Here is a 17170-nt window from a genome sequence, read left to right on the forward strand (position 1 = left end):
GTGGAGAGGACCATGGTGTTGCACAACTGTTAGTGGCCTGGTCTTCCTTTTTGTTTAGGATGGTGAGATTGAAAGTGTGCCATGAACTGAGGATCATGAATAACCCAATCCTGTGTAGTTGAGGACCATTTTTTGGGAAAAAGCCCTCAAGTAGCAGATTTAATTTGAATGGTAAATTAAATGAATGGTATAGTAAGTCCTTGATCCCCTGGCAGAAGGAAACAATTGTCTGTGGAAAAATATACTTTTATTCTAGGTCTCAGAATTCCCTACACAAAGAAATTTACAAGGAAAATGGGCAACTCGCATAACAAACAAAAACAAGGAAATAAGGCACCATGAGCAATAATCAAAGAACAAAAAGCAATGGAAATAAGATTGCTAAGATTTCAGATGCTAAGATTATTAGACGCAGACTATAACAGGCCTTACTATGCATAAATAAATGAAGACTAATTAAAACATCTTTGAGAACAGAAGCTATGGAAAATGCTCTAAAAATGCAAAATATCTAAATTCTTCTAAAAATAAAAAGACAAAAAACTGAAACAAAATTCAATAGATGTATGTAACAGTTAAAAAAGATGGAGAGAGGGGATCCCTGGGTGGCGCAGCGGTTTGGCGCCTGCCTTTGGCCCAGGGCGCGATCTGGAGACCCGGGATCGAATCCCACGTCGGGCTCCCGGTGCATGGAGCCTGCTTCTCCCTCTGCCTGTGTCTCTGCCTCTCTCTCTCTCTCTGTGACTATCATAAAATAAATAAAAATTAAAAAAAAAAAAAAAAGATGGAGAGAAAGTAAACTAAAAAGAGGTCAAAATAAATAATACAAAACTAAACAAAATCCTAAAACATCCCAATATGATTGTAAATTAAACAACACACTTGTAAAAATTCTGGGAGTTAAGAAAGAAATTACAAAGGGATTTAGAAATATTTTTAAATGATGATGAAAATACTGTATACCAAGGTATAGCTAAAGCCATAGTTAGAGGGAAATTGATAGCCTTAGATACATATAATAAAAAGTTTGAAAAGAAAAAAAAAGTTTGAAAAGTAATGTCAAGTAGTTAGGAAAATAACAGCAAAAATAAACTCAAAGAAGTTAGAACAAGGAAAAAATAATAAGACATGAAATTAATAAAGTAGAAAACAAGCATACTATAGAGATTCATGATATCCTGAAGGCAGATCTTGGAAAAAGCTAGAGTTATTGATAAAACTCTGCAAAAACTGATAAAGAAAGGAAGAAATACACAACACATATTAGGGATAAGAATGACTTCACAGTCACTGCATAACTTACATGATAGAAACATATGCTAAATAACTGTGAAAATTTAGAGAAATATATGTAATTTTTAAAATTAAAAAATGCCTTAATGATATCAAAATGGAGTAAAAATGTAAATGATCTTAAAACTAATAAAAAAAGTGAATCACTAATCAAAAACTACCCTCCAAGGAAGATTCTTGACTTCGATGGCTGCAGTGGAGCATGCTACCAAGCATTCAAGAAACAAAATTTTTATTTGTATTTTACATAAAATCTTTCACAGAAGAACAGGGCACCCCACAACACATTTTAGGAGGCCAGCAGACCCCTGGGTAGCTCAGTAGGTTGAGCATCTGACACTTGATCTCAGGGTTGTGAGTTCAAGCACCCTGCTGGGCATGGAGCCTACATTAGGAGATAAAAAACCAGGGGATCCCTGGGTGGCTCAGCGGTTTAGCACCTGCCTTCAGCCCAGGGCGTGATCCTGGAGTCCCGGGTTCAAGTTGTGCATCAGGCTCCCTACATGGAGCCTGCTTCTCCCTCTGCCTGTGTCTCTACCTGTCTCTCTGAGTCTCTCATAAGTAAAATCTCTTAAAAAAGAGAAAAAACCAAGGACAAAATGAAAAAAAATTTAAAACCACATAATCTATAATCTCACTCATGAAAATAGATGTAAAATTTTAAAATATTAGCAAACCAAATCTTAGGACATATAGGAAGGATAATGTACCGCGGCCCAGTCGAGTTTATCCTAGCGAGTGCAAAGTTGATCTGACATTAGAAAATCTATTAATGTCTGCAGCAAATCCAAGGAGATGTATTCAATATAACCTCACTTCCATTCGTGATTTTTTTTTTGTCCATTGAGGCATTTTATTTACACATATGAATTACATCCCTAGAAAAAGAATCCCAGGATTTTCCCTGTGTTTTCGTTTTGCTTCTTCATGGTCCGTGATGCCAGCTGAGATTGTCAGTATAATGAAACCAAACTGGCGGGATGGGAGCAGGTTATTCTGCCATTTTTCTAGATCTTTCAGTTGTGCATCAAATCTGGGGCTGATCATTCCACACTGTTTAACCTGCTTGTGAGGTTCACAACAATTTTCCCAGCTCTGTGATCATCAATGATTTCAAATTCACCAATGTAACCATGCTTCATCATCACAGTGAGAAATCGGCTGATGACTTTGGAGCATGACCTAATAAGAACCACGAGAGAGGCGTTTGGCTCTCTTTTCAGCTTTGTTAATGCTCTTGAGAGCATCTGCAGAGACGGGGGGGGGGGGGGCGGGAGGGGCCATTCATTATTTTTAAGATGCTTAATAAACTACCCAAAGTAGATAATACCCATAACTTGCCAAAATTATCTACAAATTCCTACAGCAAACTTCATCCTTGATTGTGAAACCTTGACATTTTCTTTGAGGTTGGAGATGCAACAAGGATGCTGATGCTCTCTCCTATCGAACGTTTTATCAGACAAAGGAGGTTACTCACGCATTGTTGGTGGGTGCTTAAGACCGTCCAACCACTCTGGAAAACACTATGATGGTTTCTTTAAAAACTGAACACGTAACTACCATGTGACCCTTTGGGTAATCTTTGGGTTGCACCTTCGGGTATCTTTCCCAGAAAAAAACCTATACTCTGATGTTTACAGCCCCAAACTGGAAATAATCCGGATGTCCGTCACAGGGTCAAGAGGTAAAGTAACTGGTGCATCTTGCCCTAGCCTTCTCCCCTGCACGGCTGGCTCTGTCCCCACTGCACCTAGCTGCCCTGGATGCTCCTCACTGCACCTGACACTAGGTTTGGTGCGGGGCCACCGGGCCCAGGCCGGTTCCCCAGCTAGAGGCCGTGGGGAGGTGAGGGCAGTCCCCTTGCTGCAGCGGGGGACTCCGGTGGGACCCTATTGAGCCGCCCCCGGTACTTCAGGTCCAATCCATCATTTAGCCTAGTTCCCGTCACTTTCAGATCAGTACATCATCTACACCCTTGGCCCAAGGGTCCCCGGCTAGCTCAGTCGGTAGAGCATGAGACTCTTAATCTCAGGGTCGTGGGTTCAAGCCCCACGTTGGGCGGCTTGTTTTCTTGCTTTGCAGCGCTTAACTCGGCAGGAGGCAATTAGGGGGCAGTGTGGATGCACCACAGGGGGGCAGCCTTCTACGCAAGGCTTCCCAGTGACCTAGAATTGAAAGACAGGCGACGCCGCCGGGGGTGGGGACACGCGACCGGGCGGCCCTCGCTGGCTTTTGCCCGAGGGTCACCAGCGGGCTCACTGCTGCGAGGAGCGTCTGCGAAGTGACCGCGCGTTGCCGCGGGGACGCACGGAGAGTCTGCCGGGCTGGGGGCTGGGGGCTGGGGGCTGGTTGTTGCGTGAGCGCTGGGGCCTCCAGAATAGGGGGCGTCAGGGGCTGCTCCCCACCCTGTGGGCTACTTCCGCGCCCGCCGGCGCCTGAGCTCTGCCTTCCCTTGCGGGTCTAAAGTCCCAATCCCCCTTCCCGCGTCACTTCCTTGATCCCATTCATCCCAGTCCCCGGGGCGCCACGAAGTCATAAGGAGAGCTGGAGAAAGCTGCCCCTGCGGCTCGTTGGTCTAGGGGTATGATTCTCGCTTAGGGTGCGAGAGGTCCCGGGTTCAAATCCCGGACGAGCCCTTCTTTTGTACGTAGACTTCATGTTAGAAATTGAAACCGCCCGCGGGCCTCAGCTTTTGCTTGACCAGACAGGACAAGGCACGAGAGGATGAGAAGAGAAACTTTAAAAGCGTCCAGCTTGTTCCGGCTGCTTTAAAAACTTTAAGCAGGAAAAAAAAAAAAGTAATAAAAGTAAAAATTTAAAGCTGGAGGCCCAGGGCTGCCGCGGTGCAGGCATTCCGGAAGAGGGCGCTCCCCGGGGCAGTGCAGGGCTGGAGGTTGGGGAAGGGGAGTCCCAGAGAAGCAGCTCTCCCCCGCAGTCACCCCTTTGTGGGTTCAAGGCCAGCCATTCCCCAGAGGCGCTCAAAGGCCCCCTGCTAAGCACCCAGGAATTTACACACCGAAGTGCTGGCGGTGACTGTACTTGGACGGAGCGCCCGGCCCTCCTCCCTTCTCCCCCCACCTCCTCTTTCCTTATTCCCGTCCCCCTGACCTGGGCGCTCCAGGCCTGGGGTCCGAGTGCGCTCAGGACTACGGTCCTGTGCCCCTGTCAGAACGTCAGACTGTGAGGTCCAGGAGATGGGAGGTCCAGGTAGGGCTTGACTTTGACCCCTAAAGAGTCTCTATCCTTGAGAGCTGCTTTCCGCAAAGGGTGCAGTGTCCCGGCTCTCCGGGCACCCGGGGCCGGGCCGTAGCTCGGGCGGAAGTCCTTTCTTCCAGAACCCACGCGGGCCCCGAGGCTGCCTGTAGAGTTAGATTTCCTGGGGGCAACCATCTCTGCTCTAAAGGCTTCTTTTTTCCCCCCTCTGTAAGCCGTTTTGTTTTGTTTTGTTTTGTTTTGAAAAAAAAAAAATGGTAACAGCTTTAAGGAAATTACTACAAAAAAAAGGAAAAAAAAAAAAAACATTCCAGGAGGGACTCGTGGTTTCCAGTAACACAAATGGGCGGGATTTGGGGGAACCAACCGTTTAGCTAGAAACAACGGAAAATGTTGGATATTCAAAACAAACAAGCACACTTAAAAGCGGCGAAGAGCTTTCGGGAGAGGGAAAAAAAAAATCCTGGCTACATTTAAAGGGAGGCGGAAAAGCAGAGGGGCGCGTGGATCCCCAAGCCACGGTCGCATCGGGGGCATTTGCCAATCTCCGAAACGTGCGAGACGAAGGCAAAGCTCGGGATCCGCTCCTGGGTTCCCCTTGAATCTGTGTCCCCGAAAGGCGAGCGTGCACAGAAATACACCCGTCCTACCCCCACGGGCCTCCAGCTACTTTTGGAAGGCGTGTTGCCTCGGGCCTCCTGCTCTCACGCCTTCGGCTAAAATGCAAATAATTTTTAAAAAGAGGCGGAGATTCCGAGCAGTCCAGCCCCCCCACCCCCCAAGGACCCCACGTCTACAGCGTCCTAGTTTGTCTCGGTGCCGGAGACGCGTGTCCCCTCCCTCCCAGGCCGGCCCTCCCTGCCTGCCGCTTCCCCCTGTGGGCCTGTGGGCCGATCGCCAGGACAGGCGGCGCGAAGGACACTAGAAGACGCGGCAACTAATGCAAAGTGTGCTCTCTGATTCGGCTCTGGATTTTTTTTTTTTTTAAGCCATAAAGCGCGGTTTGGGAGGAAATTCGAATATGGACCGTACGTTCGATAATCGTGTGGCACGAATGACAAAGGATAAATTTGGATGCAGGCTCTGAGGTCCCGGGAGTTCTTAGGGGGATGGGGAGGGAATCTTAGGAGGCTTGGGATTCTGCTGATTGATTGATTGATTGATTGATTGATTTTTTTAACCCTTGGATAAATTACAAACCTCCGTGAATACAGGCGGAGGTGTTTGAAGGAAATTGCAGGGAGCGTGTCCCCGACCCCCGAGGCTCCAGCTTCGGGCCGCCCCGCCGCGCGCGGTGAGGTCCGGGTCTCAGCCTCCTCGCACTCGAGCCCCGAGAGGCGCGGTCCAGGATAGGATCCTCCCGCCCCCCGCGGCTCCGGCCTGGGCCGAAGGGCTCCGACTTTGGCCTGCGGGGGGGCGTCCGGGGGCCTGCCGGGGTGGTCTCCCCGCACCGCCCCCCACCCCCAGCCCTGCGCTCGGTGGGGTCCTTGGTCAAGCGAGGTCTGGGGAGGCCCGGGCGCTTATCAGTGGCGCAGCTGGGGGGCCCGGCCGGATGCTCCACCGACTGATCCAGCCGGAGTCCCTCACTGCTCTCCGAATCCATCCATCCCAAGGAGAAGCGAGCCCGTTTCCGAGCAGGGGATCCCTTCTGGAGGAAACAAAAGAGCCAGACTCCGCGGAGCCGGCACGGGAAGGAGCGGCAGGGGCGCAGGCGGAGGCAGGAGACTGCGCGGTCTGCGCGGGGAGGGGCTGCTGTTTGGTTCACGACTGTTCTGAAAGCTTGAATGCGCGCCGCAGAGTCTGGTCTTGAGTAAGTACCCAAACCAATCTCTGCAACACTTTCTAGCCACTGAGCAAGCAGCCTGGCAGCTGCCCCAGTGGCCTAATGGATAAGGCACTGGCCTCCTAAGCCAGGGATTGTGGGTTCGAGTCCCACCTGGGGTAATAGGAAGGACATACCCTTTAGGTGTGTCAGGAAGTTTTAGATTACAGGGTGGGAAAAACCCACCCACCGGAAAGGGAGGAAAAAACCTGGTGGAACTCAAAGAAAGGCTCTTATAAGATCTGTAAAGAAACAGCGGGAAGTTTCTCTTCTACCCAATCAGTAGGGAAAGAGGAATGTGCTCTAACATCCACACTTTGATAAAAATCTGTCTTAGAAGTACTGACGGCTACAAGGAAAACTGGCTAATGAACGTACTAAGAGTGTCTGCTGTAAAGCTCCACTGTGTAGGTGTGTGTGTGTGTTCCGAATTTTGTAAAAATGGTAACTCTCAAGCCACAGTTGTTTTAGCAGGAGTGCCCAAAACGGAGGTGGGTGTAAAAGGCTGTGAACACTCAGGGCCACGCAGGCAAGGGAAGAAAATAGAAACTAGCAAAATGCAAAGTATGAAGTTCAAAAGGTAAACAGAAAATGTGGAAAACAGATGTTGCACCTATGATACATGAATGTCAGAACTGAATGGGCGTTTGGAGAGAATCAAAGGTGACACCAGCCAATGATAACGTTGACTTGATCTGGGTTAAGATCGCGGACGGTGAGATCCCTGGGTGGCGCAGCGGTTTAGCGCCTGCCTTCGGCCCAGGGCATGATCCTGGGGTCCCAGAATCGAGTCCCACATTGGGCTCCTACATGGAGCCTGCTTCTCCCTCCTCCTGTGTCTCTGCCTCTCTCTTTGTGTCTCTCATGAATTAGAAAAAAAAAAAAAAGATTGTGGGTGATTTTCTGCCTGGAGTTCTGTTGTTTCAACATAGTTGCTTCTGGGACTTTTTAAAATTCCCTCAGGGCCTCATTATTCGAGTCTTGGTGTCAGTCCAGGATTTTGGTGTCCAGCAAATGCTGTTTTTGACAGGCGTGTAACTCGGCACTCTGGGTGACCCAAAGGTCCTGTGTCCTCAGAAATGCCATGTGAGGCTTGTGTTCTTGCTCAGGTGCATGGGGTCCAGAATCAAATCTCAGAGCAGCCACCTCCAGTGCTTTTTTGTTTTTTCTTTTTAGTTAAAAAATATCTTATTTATTTGTGAGAGAGAGAGAGAGAGAGAGAGAGAGAGAGAGAATGAGCAGGAGTAGGGGCAGAGGGAGAGGGAGAAGCAGACTCCCCGCTGAGCAGAGAGCTCTACATGAGGCTCCATCCCATACCCTGAGATCATCACCTGAGCAGAAGGCAGGCGCTTAACCAACTGAGCCATCCAGGTGCCCCCTTTTTTCCTTTTAATAAGAAATGGGGCAGCCCCGGTGGCTCAGCGGTTTAGTGTCGTCTTCAGCCCAGGGCGTGATCCTGGAGACTCAGGATCGAGTCCTACGTTGGGCTCCCTGCATGGAGCCTGCTTCTCCCTCTGCCTGTGCCTCTGCCTCTCTCTGTGTGTCTTTCATGATTAAATAAATAAAATAAAAAAAATAACAAAAGTGAGCAGCGCTGGTATCAAAACAGAGGAGAGAGGGCCAATCGCCCCTGATAAGACGCATAATGCATTTCATGCTCGGGTTAAATGTCAGTGTGGCCTGTTAAGTTGCAGGCATCAAGCTTGGTGAGGAAGAAAATAAAAATGAAAAGGAGCAACTTCCCTTGATCCAGAATCTGACTCCTTTTCTTCTTCTATCTTAAACAATCCATGTTGTTAATTGCTGTATTGCCAATAGGTGCTTATAGTAGGTGTTCAATAAACATTTGAATGACTGAATGACTCATAGGCCAGTGGTTTGGGGTATGCTGGGGCACCTTTGGGACCTACAACTTATGGGAAGACACAAGGTCCCAGCTAGGGAGGCTGCTGGGTGGGTTTTGTGATTGAGACCCTGCTCCAGGACCCTGACCACAAAGTCCCTGAGCCACTTGCTGACCAGGAGACCTGGATCAAATCCTCGGTGTGTGTGTTTCTCCTTCAGCCAACAGTTAGCGGTGCTCCAGCTCTATCCTGGTGGTCATGCCAACGGTGCATTTACACTCTTTTCTGACTAGAAGTGGCAGCTGTGTGCTGACACCTAGCTCAGTCAATAGACTGATTCTTAATCCCAGCGTTGTGAGTTCAAGTCCCAGAGTGGGCATAGGATTGCCTTTCTTCTTGTGCACTAGGCAGAAGAGAAGAATGAGAAAGCTGACATTCCTTAAATACATGCCCATTAGATGTCCTTGGGTGAAACTTCTTAAAAGTTAGCAAGACTCAGGGGCACCTGGGTGGCTCAGTGGTTGAGCATCTGCCTTTGGCTCAGGTCACGATCCTGGAGCCCTACAGGGAGCCTGCTTCTCCCTCTGCCTGTGTGTCTCTGCCTTTCTCTGTGTGTCTCTCATACATACATACATACATAAAATATTTTTTAAAAGTTAGCAAGACTCAGAAACATGATGTGCATAGGACTGTATCATTTTATTTTTTATTTGTTTATGACCAACACAGAGAGAGAGAGAGAGGCAGAGACACAGGCAGAGGGAGGAGGTGGCTCCATGCAGGGGGCCCGACGTGGGACTCAATCCCGGGTCTCCAGGACCACACCCTGGGCTGAAGGTGATGCTAAACCGCTGTGCCACCCGGGCTGCCCAGGACTGTATCATTTTAATTAGATGTAGTGTATTCTCAATCTTGGCACTTTTGACATCATAAACCAGATCATTTCCTGTTGTATGGGGCCATCCTGAACACAGCGGAATGTTTAACAGCACCCTTGGGCTTTATCTTCTAGATGCCAGTTTCTCCATAGTTGTGACAACTAAGAGTGTCTCCATATGTCCAGTGTCTCATGGTTGTGAGCTACTTGTCCAGAGAATCAAGCCCATAAATATTGTTGCAAATAGTTCTCATTTGAGATCTGACAGGAGAGCTAGCTTGGCACAGGTCCAAGTGGCAGAGCAGGGTGGCCTGCCATGGCCAACCTAGAAAGCAGCCTAGTGGTGTCAGGAAATGGGCTATGTACAGAGGGCTGAAAAAATAAGTTAATATATTGAGGCTAATGGGAACCAGTTTTCTCACTGGTGGAACTGGAAAAAAGGAAGGCTTCAGTAAGTCCTATGGTGTTGTATAGGATTGGGGGTATTAGTAATGGTATTTGATAACTTGGTAAAGGTGTGTCACTGGGGAAGATGGTTTATGGTAGTGACTTTATAAAAGCAATTTAAAAAATATTTTATTTATTTACTTGACAGAAAGAGAGAGAGAACACAAGCAGGGAAAGTTGCAAGCAGAGGGAGAGACAGAGAAGGCTCCCCACTGAGCATGGAACTGAATGCGGGGTTCGAACTCAGGACTCTTAGATCATGACCTGAGCTGAAAGCAGACACTTAACCAATTGAGTCACCCAGGTGCCCCTATAAAAGCAATTCTTATGTTTTATTTTACCCTTGAAATTAGAAGTATGGGACACCTAGGTGCCTTAGACAGTTAAGCATCTGCCTTTGGCTCAGGTCATGATCCTGGGGTCCTGGGACTGTCTTGCATGGGGTTCCTTGCTCAGCAGGGAGCCTGCTTCTCCCTCTGCCTGCCACTCCCCCTGCTTGTGCTCTCTCTCTCTCAACCTGACAAATAAATAATTAAAATCTTTAAAAAATGAAATTAGTAACCTATAAAGTGATATAATTTGATACTATATGAATGTCCTGTTCCCCAACAACTTACTACATACTGCTTTAACATTGTTTCATAATCATTGTCTCAATAATTTATTTCACTGGGAGTTAAAAATGAAGGTTTCCTAGTTCTATCATTTTTCTGTATTTCTTGACTGGCATTATTCTGTAAAAGAAAAGTTTTTCACAAAAAATGACCCCAAGGTGACCTTCAGACTGTTTTTAAAAAACAGGGTACATGCTAAATTCTTTCCCTTTATTTATATTCACCTTAGTTATGGCAAATAACCTTAATTTTTATACTATTATTACTGATTCACAGATTTTAATATATTTGATGTCTTGTAATCACTTATGGTTATTATTCTATTGATACTCAAATTGTTTCAAATTTGGCCAGTGGGAGAGCCTTTAAATTATCATGTATGGATTGGTGATCCATTTGAAGGTCATTTGTAGGTTAGAAATGTCCTCGTTGAACTTTGAGTATTTTCTTATTTACTGGCACACATATAATGTCCTAGACTCACCTTACTTTATTCTTGCCCAGACTTGGAATCAGCCCTGTCTCTATGGAATCCTATTTCTTTTTAATAGAAAATGGTGTTTAGAAACCAATATCTGAGTACTAGGGGTGTTCACTGATACTGGGTTGTCAATGATTGCAGATTTTGTTTCTTGTTTAGTTCACTTTAACTTTTATTTTTTAAAAAGATTTTATTTATTAGAAGGAGAAAGAGAGAGAGAGAGAGAGAGAGAGAGAGAGAGAGAGTAATCAGGGGGAGGGGTAAAGGGACAGGGAGAGAATCTCAGCAGACTACTTGCTGACCATAGGGCCTGAGGTTGGGCTTGGTCCCGCCACACTGAGATCATTACCTGAACTGAAATCAAGAATCTGAAACTTAACCAACTAGGCCATCCAGGTGCCCCAGTTCACCTTAACTTTAAAAACAGCTTACTGGGGGTCCCTTGGTTGCTCAGCGGTTTAGTGCCTGCCTTCGGCCCAGGGCATGATCCTGGGGTCAAGGATCGAGTCCCACATCAGGCTCCCTGCACGGAGCCTGCTTCTCCCTCTGCCTGTGTGTCTGCCTCTCTCTCTCTGTGTCTCTCATGATTAAATAAATAAAATCTTAAAAAAAATAAAACAGCTTACTAATTTATCCTTTTTTCTTAAGTGTTCCTTCTCCAGGGATCCCTGGGTGGCGCAGCGGTTTGGCGCCTGCCTTTGGCCCAGGGCGCGATCCTGGAGACCCGGGATCGAATCCCACGTCGGGCTCCCGATGCATGGAGCCTGTTTCTCCCTCTGCCTGTGTCTCTGCCTCTCGTTCTCTCTCTGTGACTATCATAAATAAAAAAAAAAAGTGTTCCTTCTCCAATCCTTTGTTTAACTCAGCTGATGGAGCAACTAGTGGATCATAGTAACTAGATTTTTTTGTTCAAGGACATTCCTTCCCATTTCCATTCTTTGGATCTGTTTGGGGAAACTCCTCCTCTCCTCCATTCAGTCCTGATGATAATGTACATCACTGGATTATCACATGGAATGCATTGGGTGTATGATCTAGGATGACCAGAACACCCCACTCTCCCATACAAAGTGGTTGGTTCAGATTTGGGTGTGGATCCAAGAAGGAATGATCACAGCCTTGGCTGGAGTTAATAAATAAACACTGGGGCAGCCGCAGTGGTGCAGTGGTTTAGTGCCACCTGCAGCCTGGGGTGTGATCCTGGAGACCAGGGATCGAGTCCCACATCGGGCTTCCTGCATGGGGCCTGCTTCTCTCTGCCTGTGTCTCTGCCTCTCTCGCTCTCTCTGATTGAATAAATAAATAAATATTTAAAATAAATAAAAAAACAAACAAACAAACACTGTTAGGGGCACCTGGCTGGCTCAGGCGATAAAGCATGGCCAGGGATTGCTAGTCCGGGAGGATGTGAGTTTGGAGGTGCTGGTGGCCACCCTGTCTGCCACATGGAGAGAAATAGTCTGTAGAATGAAGTCAAACAGAAACAAATAAAATAGAGAGATGAGAAATACAGGTCCTGGCACCATTATTTGGGCCCTTGCATGTAGCCCTGCCCGAAACTTACAAGAACTTTGGACTTTGCAATTACATCCAGCAATAGATTCTACTTCTCCTAAGCTGTTAGGAGTTGGTTTTTCATCACTTGCAAACAATTTTTTTAGTAATTCGGGAACTACTTTCCCCCTCATCCACAGGTCCTTGATAATGAACTTTGTGAAGTGTTCTTGGCCTGTTTTGGGGATAGAATGTGCAGAACTTGATATCTGATATGAGTCTGATGGAGGTATGAGGACTCATTATAGCCCTGAGGATCTTATCTTGAGTTACTAGGAGCAGATGAATATTTATTGAGATTTCATAATCAGAATGCAGAATACATTGTTCAGGGCAGCCGGGGTGACTCAGCAGTTTAGCGCGGTCTTCATCCCAGGGCTATGGGAGACCTGGGATCGAGTCCTGGAGACCTGGGATCGAGTCCCACGTCCCACGTCGGGCTCCCTGCATGGAGCCTGCTTCTCCCTCTGCCTGTGTCTCTGCCTCTCTCTCTCTCCTCTCTGTGTATCTCACGAATAAATTAACAAAATCTTTAAATAAATACATTAGGGATCCCTGGGTGGCGCAGTGGTTTGGCGCCTGCTTTTGGCCCAGGGCGCGATCCTGGAGACCTGGGATCGAATCCCACGTCGGGCTCCCGGTGCATGGAGCCTGCTTCTCCCTCTGCCTGTGTCTCTGCCTCTCTCTCTCACTGTGTGCCTATCATAAATAAATAAAAATTAAAAAAAAATAAGTAAAATAAATAAATACATTATTCATAAATAACTCAAAGTGAAAGATCGGTTAGAGTAACACTCTGATTTCCAGAGACTTTTTTTAAAATTTTTATTTATTTATGATAGTCACACACACAGAGAGAGAGAGAGAGAGAGGCAGAGACATAGGCAGAGGGAGAAGCAGGCTCCATGCACCGGGAGCCCGACGTGGGATTCGATCCCAGGTCTCCAGGATCGCGCCCTGGGCCAAAAGCAGGCGCTAAACTGCTGCGCCACCCAGGGATCCCTCCAGAAGACATTTTTAAATTTTTTTTTAAAGATTTTATTTATTTATTCATGAGAGACACACAGAGAGAGAGGCAGAGACAAGGCAGAAGGAGAAGCAGGCTCTCTATGGGGGAACCCGATGCGGGACCCGGTCAGGACCTCGGGATTATGCCCTGGGCAGAAGGCAGACACTCAACCGTTGAGCCACCCAGCGATCCCCAGAAGACATTAAAAAAAATTTTTTTTTAATTACTTAGAGAGAGAGAGAGAGATACAGACAGAGACAGAGAGATACAGAGAGTTCACATGAGCAGGGGGAGGAGCAGAGGGAAAGGGAGAGGCAGATTCTCTGCTGAGCAGGAAGTCCAATGCCTGATGTAGGGCTCAATCCTGGAACTCCAGAATCGTGACCTGAGCTGAAGACAGACGCTTAACTGACAACCACCCAGGCGCCCTCAGAAGACATTTTTTTTTTAGTGATTCAGATGCCATTTCTGGCCCAGGTGTATGGTTTTTATGAGTAACCCTTTCATACTATCAACTCAGGAAAGTAAAACTTTACAGTGCATAAGATCAAAAGATTCATGGGCACCTTAAAGCCAGATCTTGTCTTCAGTACTATGGAGTGGTAACTATTGGACTTAGAAATTCTATGTTCAAAAAAAAAAAAAAAAAGAAATTCTATGTTCCTCATTGGCATCCATGTTATACTAATTTATAAATGGACTCAACAATAGTTCCTATTCTACTTCATTTACCCCCAAATTAAAATATAGAATAAAAAACTTATCAACTTATGAAATGAAAATGAAAATGACTATTGCCCTATGAACACAAGATAGTATTTCCAAATGATTTTTATCTAGAACATAGATAATTGAGTAGAGAGTGAAGGATGTGAATCCCTTCAGCCTTCGTGTAGTGGACATGGTCTCTAAGCCCAGTGCATTGATGAGAGTAGGGGTCATGAGATGATTTATATAAATTACCTAACTTAATCTGCACAACTGTACAAAATGAATATTATTCTGTGAAGGTTGATAGATTTCTCGAGGTTGTACAACTGGTAATAATGGATCTGAGAATTAAGTGTACATCTGTGTGAATCCAAAGTTTATTCTTTTAATTCCTATAGAGCATCATATATATTTCCTAACAAGGACACCATTCCAGCTTGGGTGGGGATAAAATATAGGATTGTGAGTTTTCTCTAGTAGAAAAAATGATTTCCCCTAAAAGATTGCATCATTTGCAATATTGCCAAGCCCTAAAGCTGCAATAATGTAACTTAGATAACAGGTCTTTATCATCAGTGTTGGATCCAAAACAGCCCAAGGAGAAGGGACAATTAATTACTTGCTGTTTGTCTCTAATGAGGCTCTTAGGGACTATGGCCCTAGTGGCCATGGAGACTCTTGTAAAGAGCTGGCTCTCTGATTCCCTCAAACCTCCTTCCTGTACCAAGGCTTGAGTCTGTGTACTCCCACCCTTGTTCAAGCAGATTTATCATGAAAACCTGAAAGACAAGTCCCTTTTGCTCAAATCAACAATCTCTGGCCAGGTCTGGAAAAGTGAAGCAAACTTTGGATTTCTGGTGACTGTAATGAATGTCGTTCTTTCCAGGTAAGAGTCAGATCAGTGAGACTATCAATAGCTGATTGTTAAGATAAACCTTTGTGGAGGGTACTCCTCACTACATCTTTTTTTAAAATGGAACCAAAGAAACAGTTCTGAGATCATCAACCGTCCTTGCAATGACCAGTCATGACCATATATGTCCTGTATGTTTATGAGACCTGAATGAGACCTGAGCTGTGGGGAAAACTAGTTGGCCAAGTTCATGCCCATAATTCTGTGTCATTTCCATTTCCATTTTACAAGTTAGATGGAGGGAGCTCAGTGGACACAACCAAGAAGGGCTGGCTCAGAGCTCTGTAAAGTGCACATTATCATACTGACTGATCACTGATATCATCCTCAGAGCAAATATGTTAGGAATGTGTAATGTGTCCAGATTAGAGACACTGGAAATCAAAAATGTCCTGTAAGGCAACACCACTAATTATAACCATGACATCAATATCCTTTATTAGGATGTGTGCTTACTATATGTCAGTCTCTTTGGTAACCACTTACATGTGTTCTCCAGTGCTCGTTATAAATATTAACCTCTCTATTAATATTCTTATGTCTATCGTGATTTATGACACTATTCTAAAAAAATATTTTATTTATTTGAGAGGGAGAACAAGTAGGGAGGAGAGGGAGAAGCAGGCTTCCTGGGATCAGGGAGCCCAATGTAGGGCTTGATCCCAGGACCCCAGGATTACACTGAGGCAAAAGCAGATGCTTAACCAACTGAGCCACCCAGGTGCCCCAAATTATGACACTATTTAAAGATATAAGGTCATGATAGAAAGTTTAAACATACAAAGAATTTATGGATAAAACCATTGTCACAATCTTTCAATGTCCTTCCAGAGGCATGGCTTTCATTTTCTTGATGGAAGAATGAATGATGGCACAGAAAAGGCCATCACTGGCCAAAGCACACGGGGAGCAAGGTTCTAGTGCCTCACCTATGTCACACAGCCTATCTCCTTCCAGTCTTCTTAGTTGCTCTGCTTTAACCATCGTTTTCCAGGCTTTTGGATTGTCCCTGCTTTGTCTGCCTCTTGGCTCAGGCTTCCAGCCCCATGAGAGGGGCAAACCAGTCAAGTGTCTCCGAGTTCCTCCTCCTCGGGCTCTCCAGGCAGCCCCAGCAGCAGCAACTTCTCTTTGTGCTCTTCCTGAGCATGTACCTGGCCACCATCCTGGGAAACCTGCTCATCCTCCTGGCCATCAGCGTGGACTCCCGCCTGCACATCCCCATGTACTTCTTCCTCAGCAACCTGTCCTTTGTGGACATCTGCTTCTCCTCCACCACTGTCCCCAAGATGCTGACCAACCACCTACTTGGCACTCAGACCATCTCCTTCTCTGGCTGTCTCACACAGATGTACTTTGTATTCATGTTCGTGGACATGGACAATTTCCTCCTGGCTGTGATGGCCTATGACCGCTTTGTAGCCATATGCCACCCCTTACACTACTCAACAAAGATGACCCACCAGCTCTGTGCCCTGCTGGTTGCTGGGTCATGGGTCATTGCCAACCTGAATGTCCTACTGCATACCCTGCTGATGGCTCAACTCTCATTTTGTGGGTACAATGCCATCCCCCACTTCTTCTGTGATGTGACGCCTCTCCTGAAACTCTCCTGCTCTGACACACACCTCAATGAGGTGATGATTCTGACCGAGGGCTCTCTGATCATGATCACTCCCTTTATTTGCATCCTGGCCTCATATATCCACATTACCTGTGCTATCCTGAGAGTCCCATCCACAAAGGGAAGATGGAAAGCCTTCTCCACCTGTGGCTCCCACCTGGCTGTGGTTTCTCTCTTCTATGGCACCATCATTGCTGTGTATTTCAACCCTTTGTCTTCACACTCTTCTGAGAAGGACACCACAGCTACTGTGATGTACACAGTGGTGACTCCCATGCTGAACCCCTTCATCTACAGCCTGAGGAACAGGGACTTGAAAGGGGCTCTACAAAAAATGATGAGGAGAAAGTCATGCTCTTAGTGATGCAAGTATAACAGACCTATTATTTTCAGGCATATTAATCTTCACCAACTCGCTGAAATGTAGCAATCAAGGGGTCTGCAAAGAACTGAGAATAAATACTGTCAATAGACAATTATGAATGAACTTAGACTTAAGTACAACCCCACTCCTTTAAATAGGTAATCTTATTTGTTTCTAATTACTGTATTTAAACCTACTTTGCATAAAGGTCAAGTTTTTCCTTTCTAAGTGATCACTCTGAAAATTTACATGTAACAATTTTTTTTCACTTCCTTTTTGGAAATACTCTGATTCTAAGGCAGTGTTTTTCAATCTTGGATACATGACAGTATCACCTGGGGAGGTTTGACAACATATAGGTGGATGCTGGCCAATTAAATTTTGACCAGTTAAACTAGAATTTC

At 46.0% G+C, this 17170-nt stretch overlaps 1 protein-coding gene, 3 non-coding genes and 1 pseudogene across 4 annotated transcripts; 4 read left to right on the forward strand and 1 right to left on the reverse strand.

Annotated features, from left to right (window-relative positions):
* Positions 1-2171: 2171 nt before the first annotated feature.
* On the reverse strand, positions 2172-6112 carry LOC129519836 (40S ribosomal protein S15a-like; annotated as a pseudogene).
* Positions 3285-3357, forward strand: TRNAK-CUU (transfer RNA lysine (anticodon CUU)). The gene has a single exon. It is a non-coding gene; the product is annotated as a tRNA-Lys (tRNA).
* On the forward strand, positions 3861-3932 carry TRNAP-AGG (transfer RNA proline (anticodon AGG)). The gene has a single exon. It is a non-coding gene; the product is annotated as a tRNA-Pro (tRNA).
* Positions 6080-16917, forward strand: LOC129519926 (olfactory receptor 1F1). The gene is made up of 2 exons (XM_055340753.1): positions 6080-6319; positions 15776-16917. The coding sequence occupies exons 1-2, from the start codon at positions 6294-6296 to the stop codon at positions 16761-16763; spliced, it is 1014 nt and encodes a 337-aa protein (XP_055196728.1). The 5' UTR covers positions 6080-6293; the 3' UTR covers positions 16764-16917.
* On the forward strand, positions 6381-6453 carry TRNAR-CCU (transfer RNA arginine (anticodon CCU)). Its single transcript has one exon. It is a non-coding gene; the product is annotated as a tRNA-Arg (tRNA).
* Positions 16918-17170: the final 253 nt, after the last annotated feature.

This window comes from Nyctereutes procyonoides, unplaced genomic scaffold (genome assembly GCF_905146905.1).
Source record: "Nyctereutes procyonoides isolate TBG_1078 unplaced genomic scaffold, NYPRO_anot_genome, whole genome shotgun sequence".
Taxonomy (NCBI): Eukaryota; Metazoa; Chordata; class Mammalia; order Carnivora; family Canidae; genus Nyctereutes; species Nyctereutes procyonoides.

Excerpts from the sequence above, each read along its gene's own strand:
- LOC129519926 (XM_055340753.1), top strand. The coding sequence starts at position 6,294 with ATGCGCGCCGCAGAGTCTGGTCTTGA. Across the intron at positions 6,320-15,775 it reads GCCGCAGAGTCTGGTCTTGA|GCTTTTGGATTGTCCCTGCT; the intron begins GTAAGTACCCAA and ends ATCGTTTTCCAG.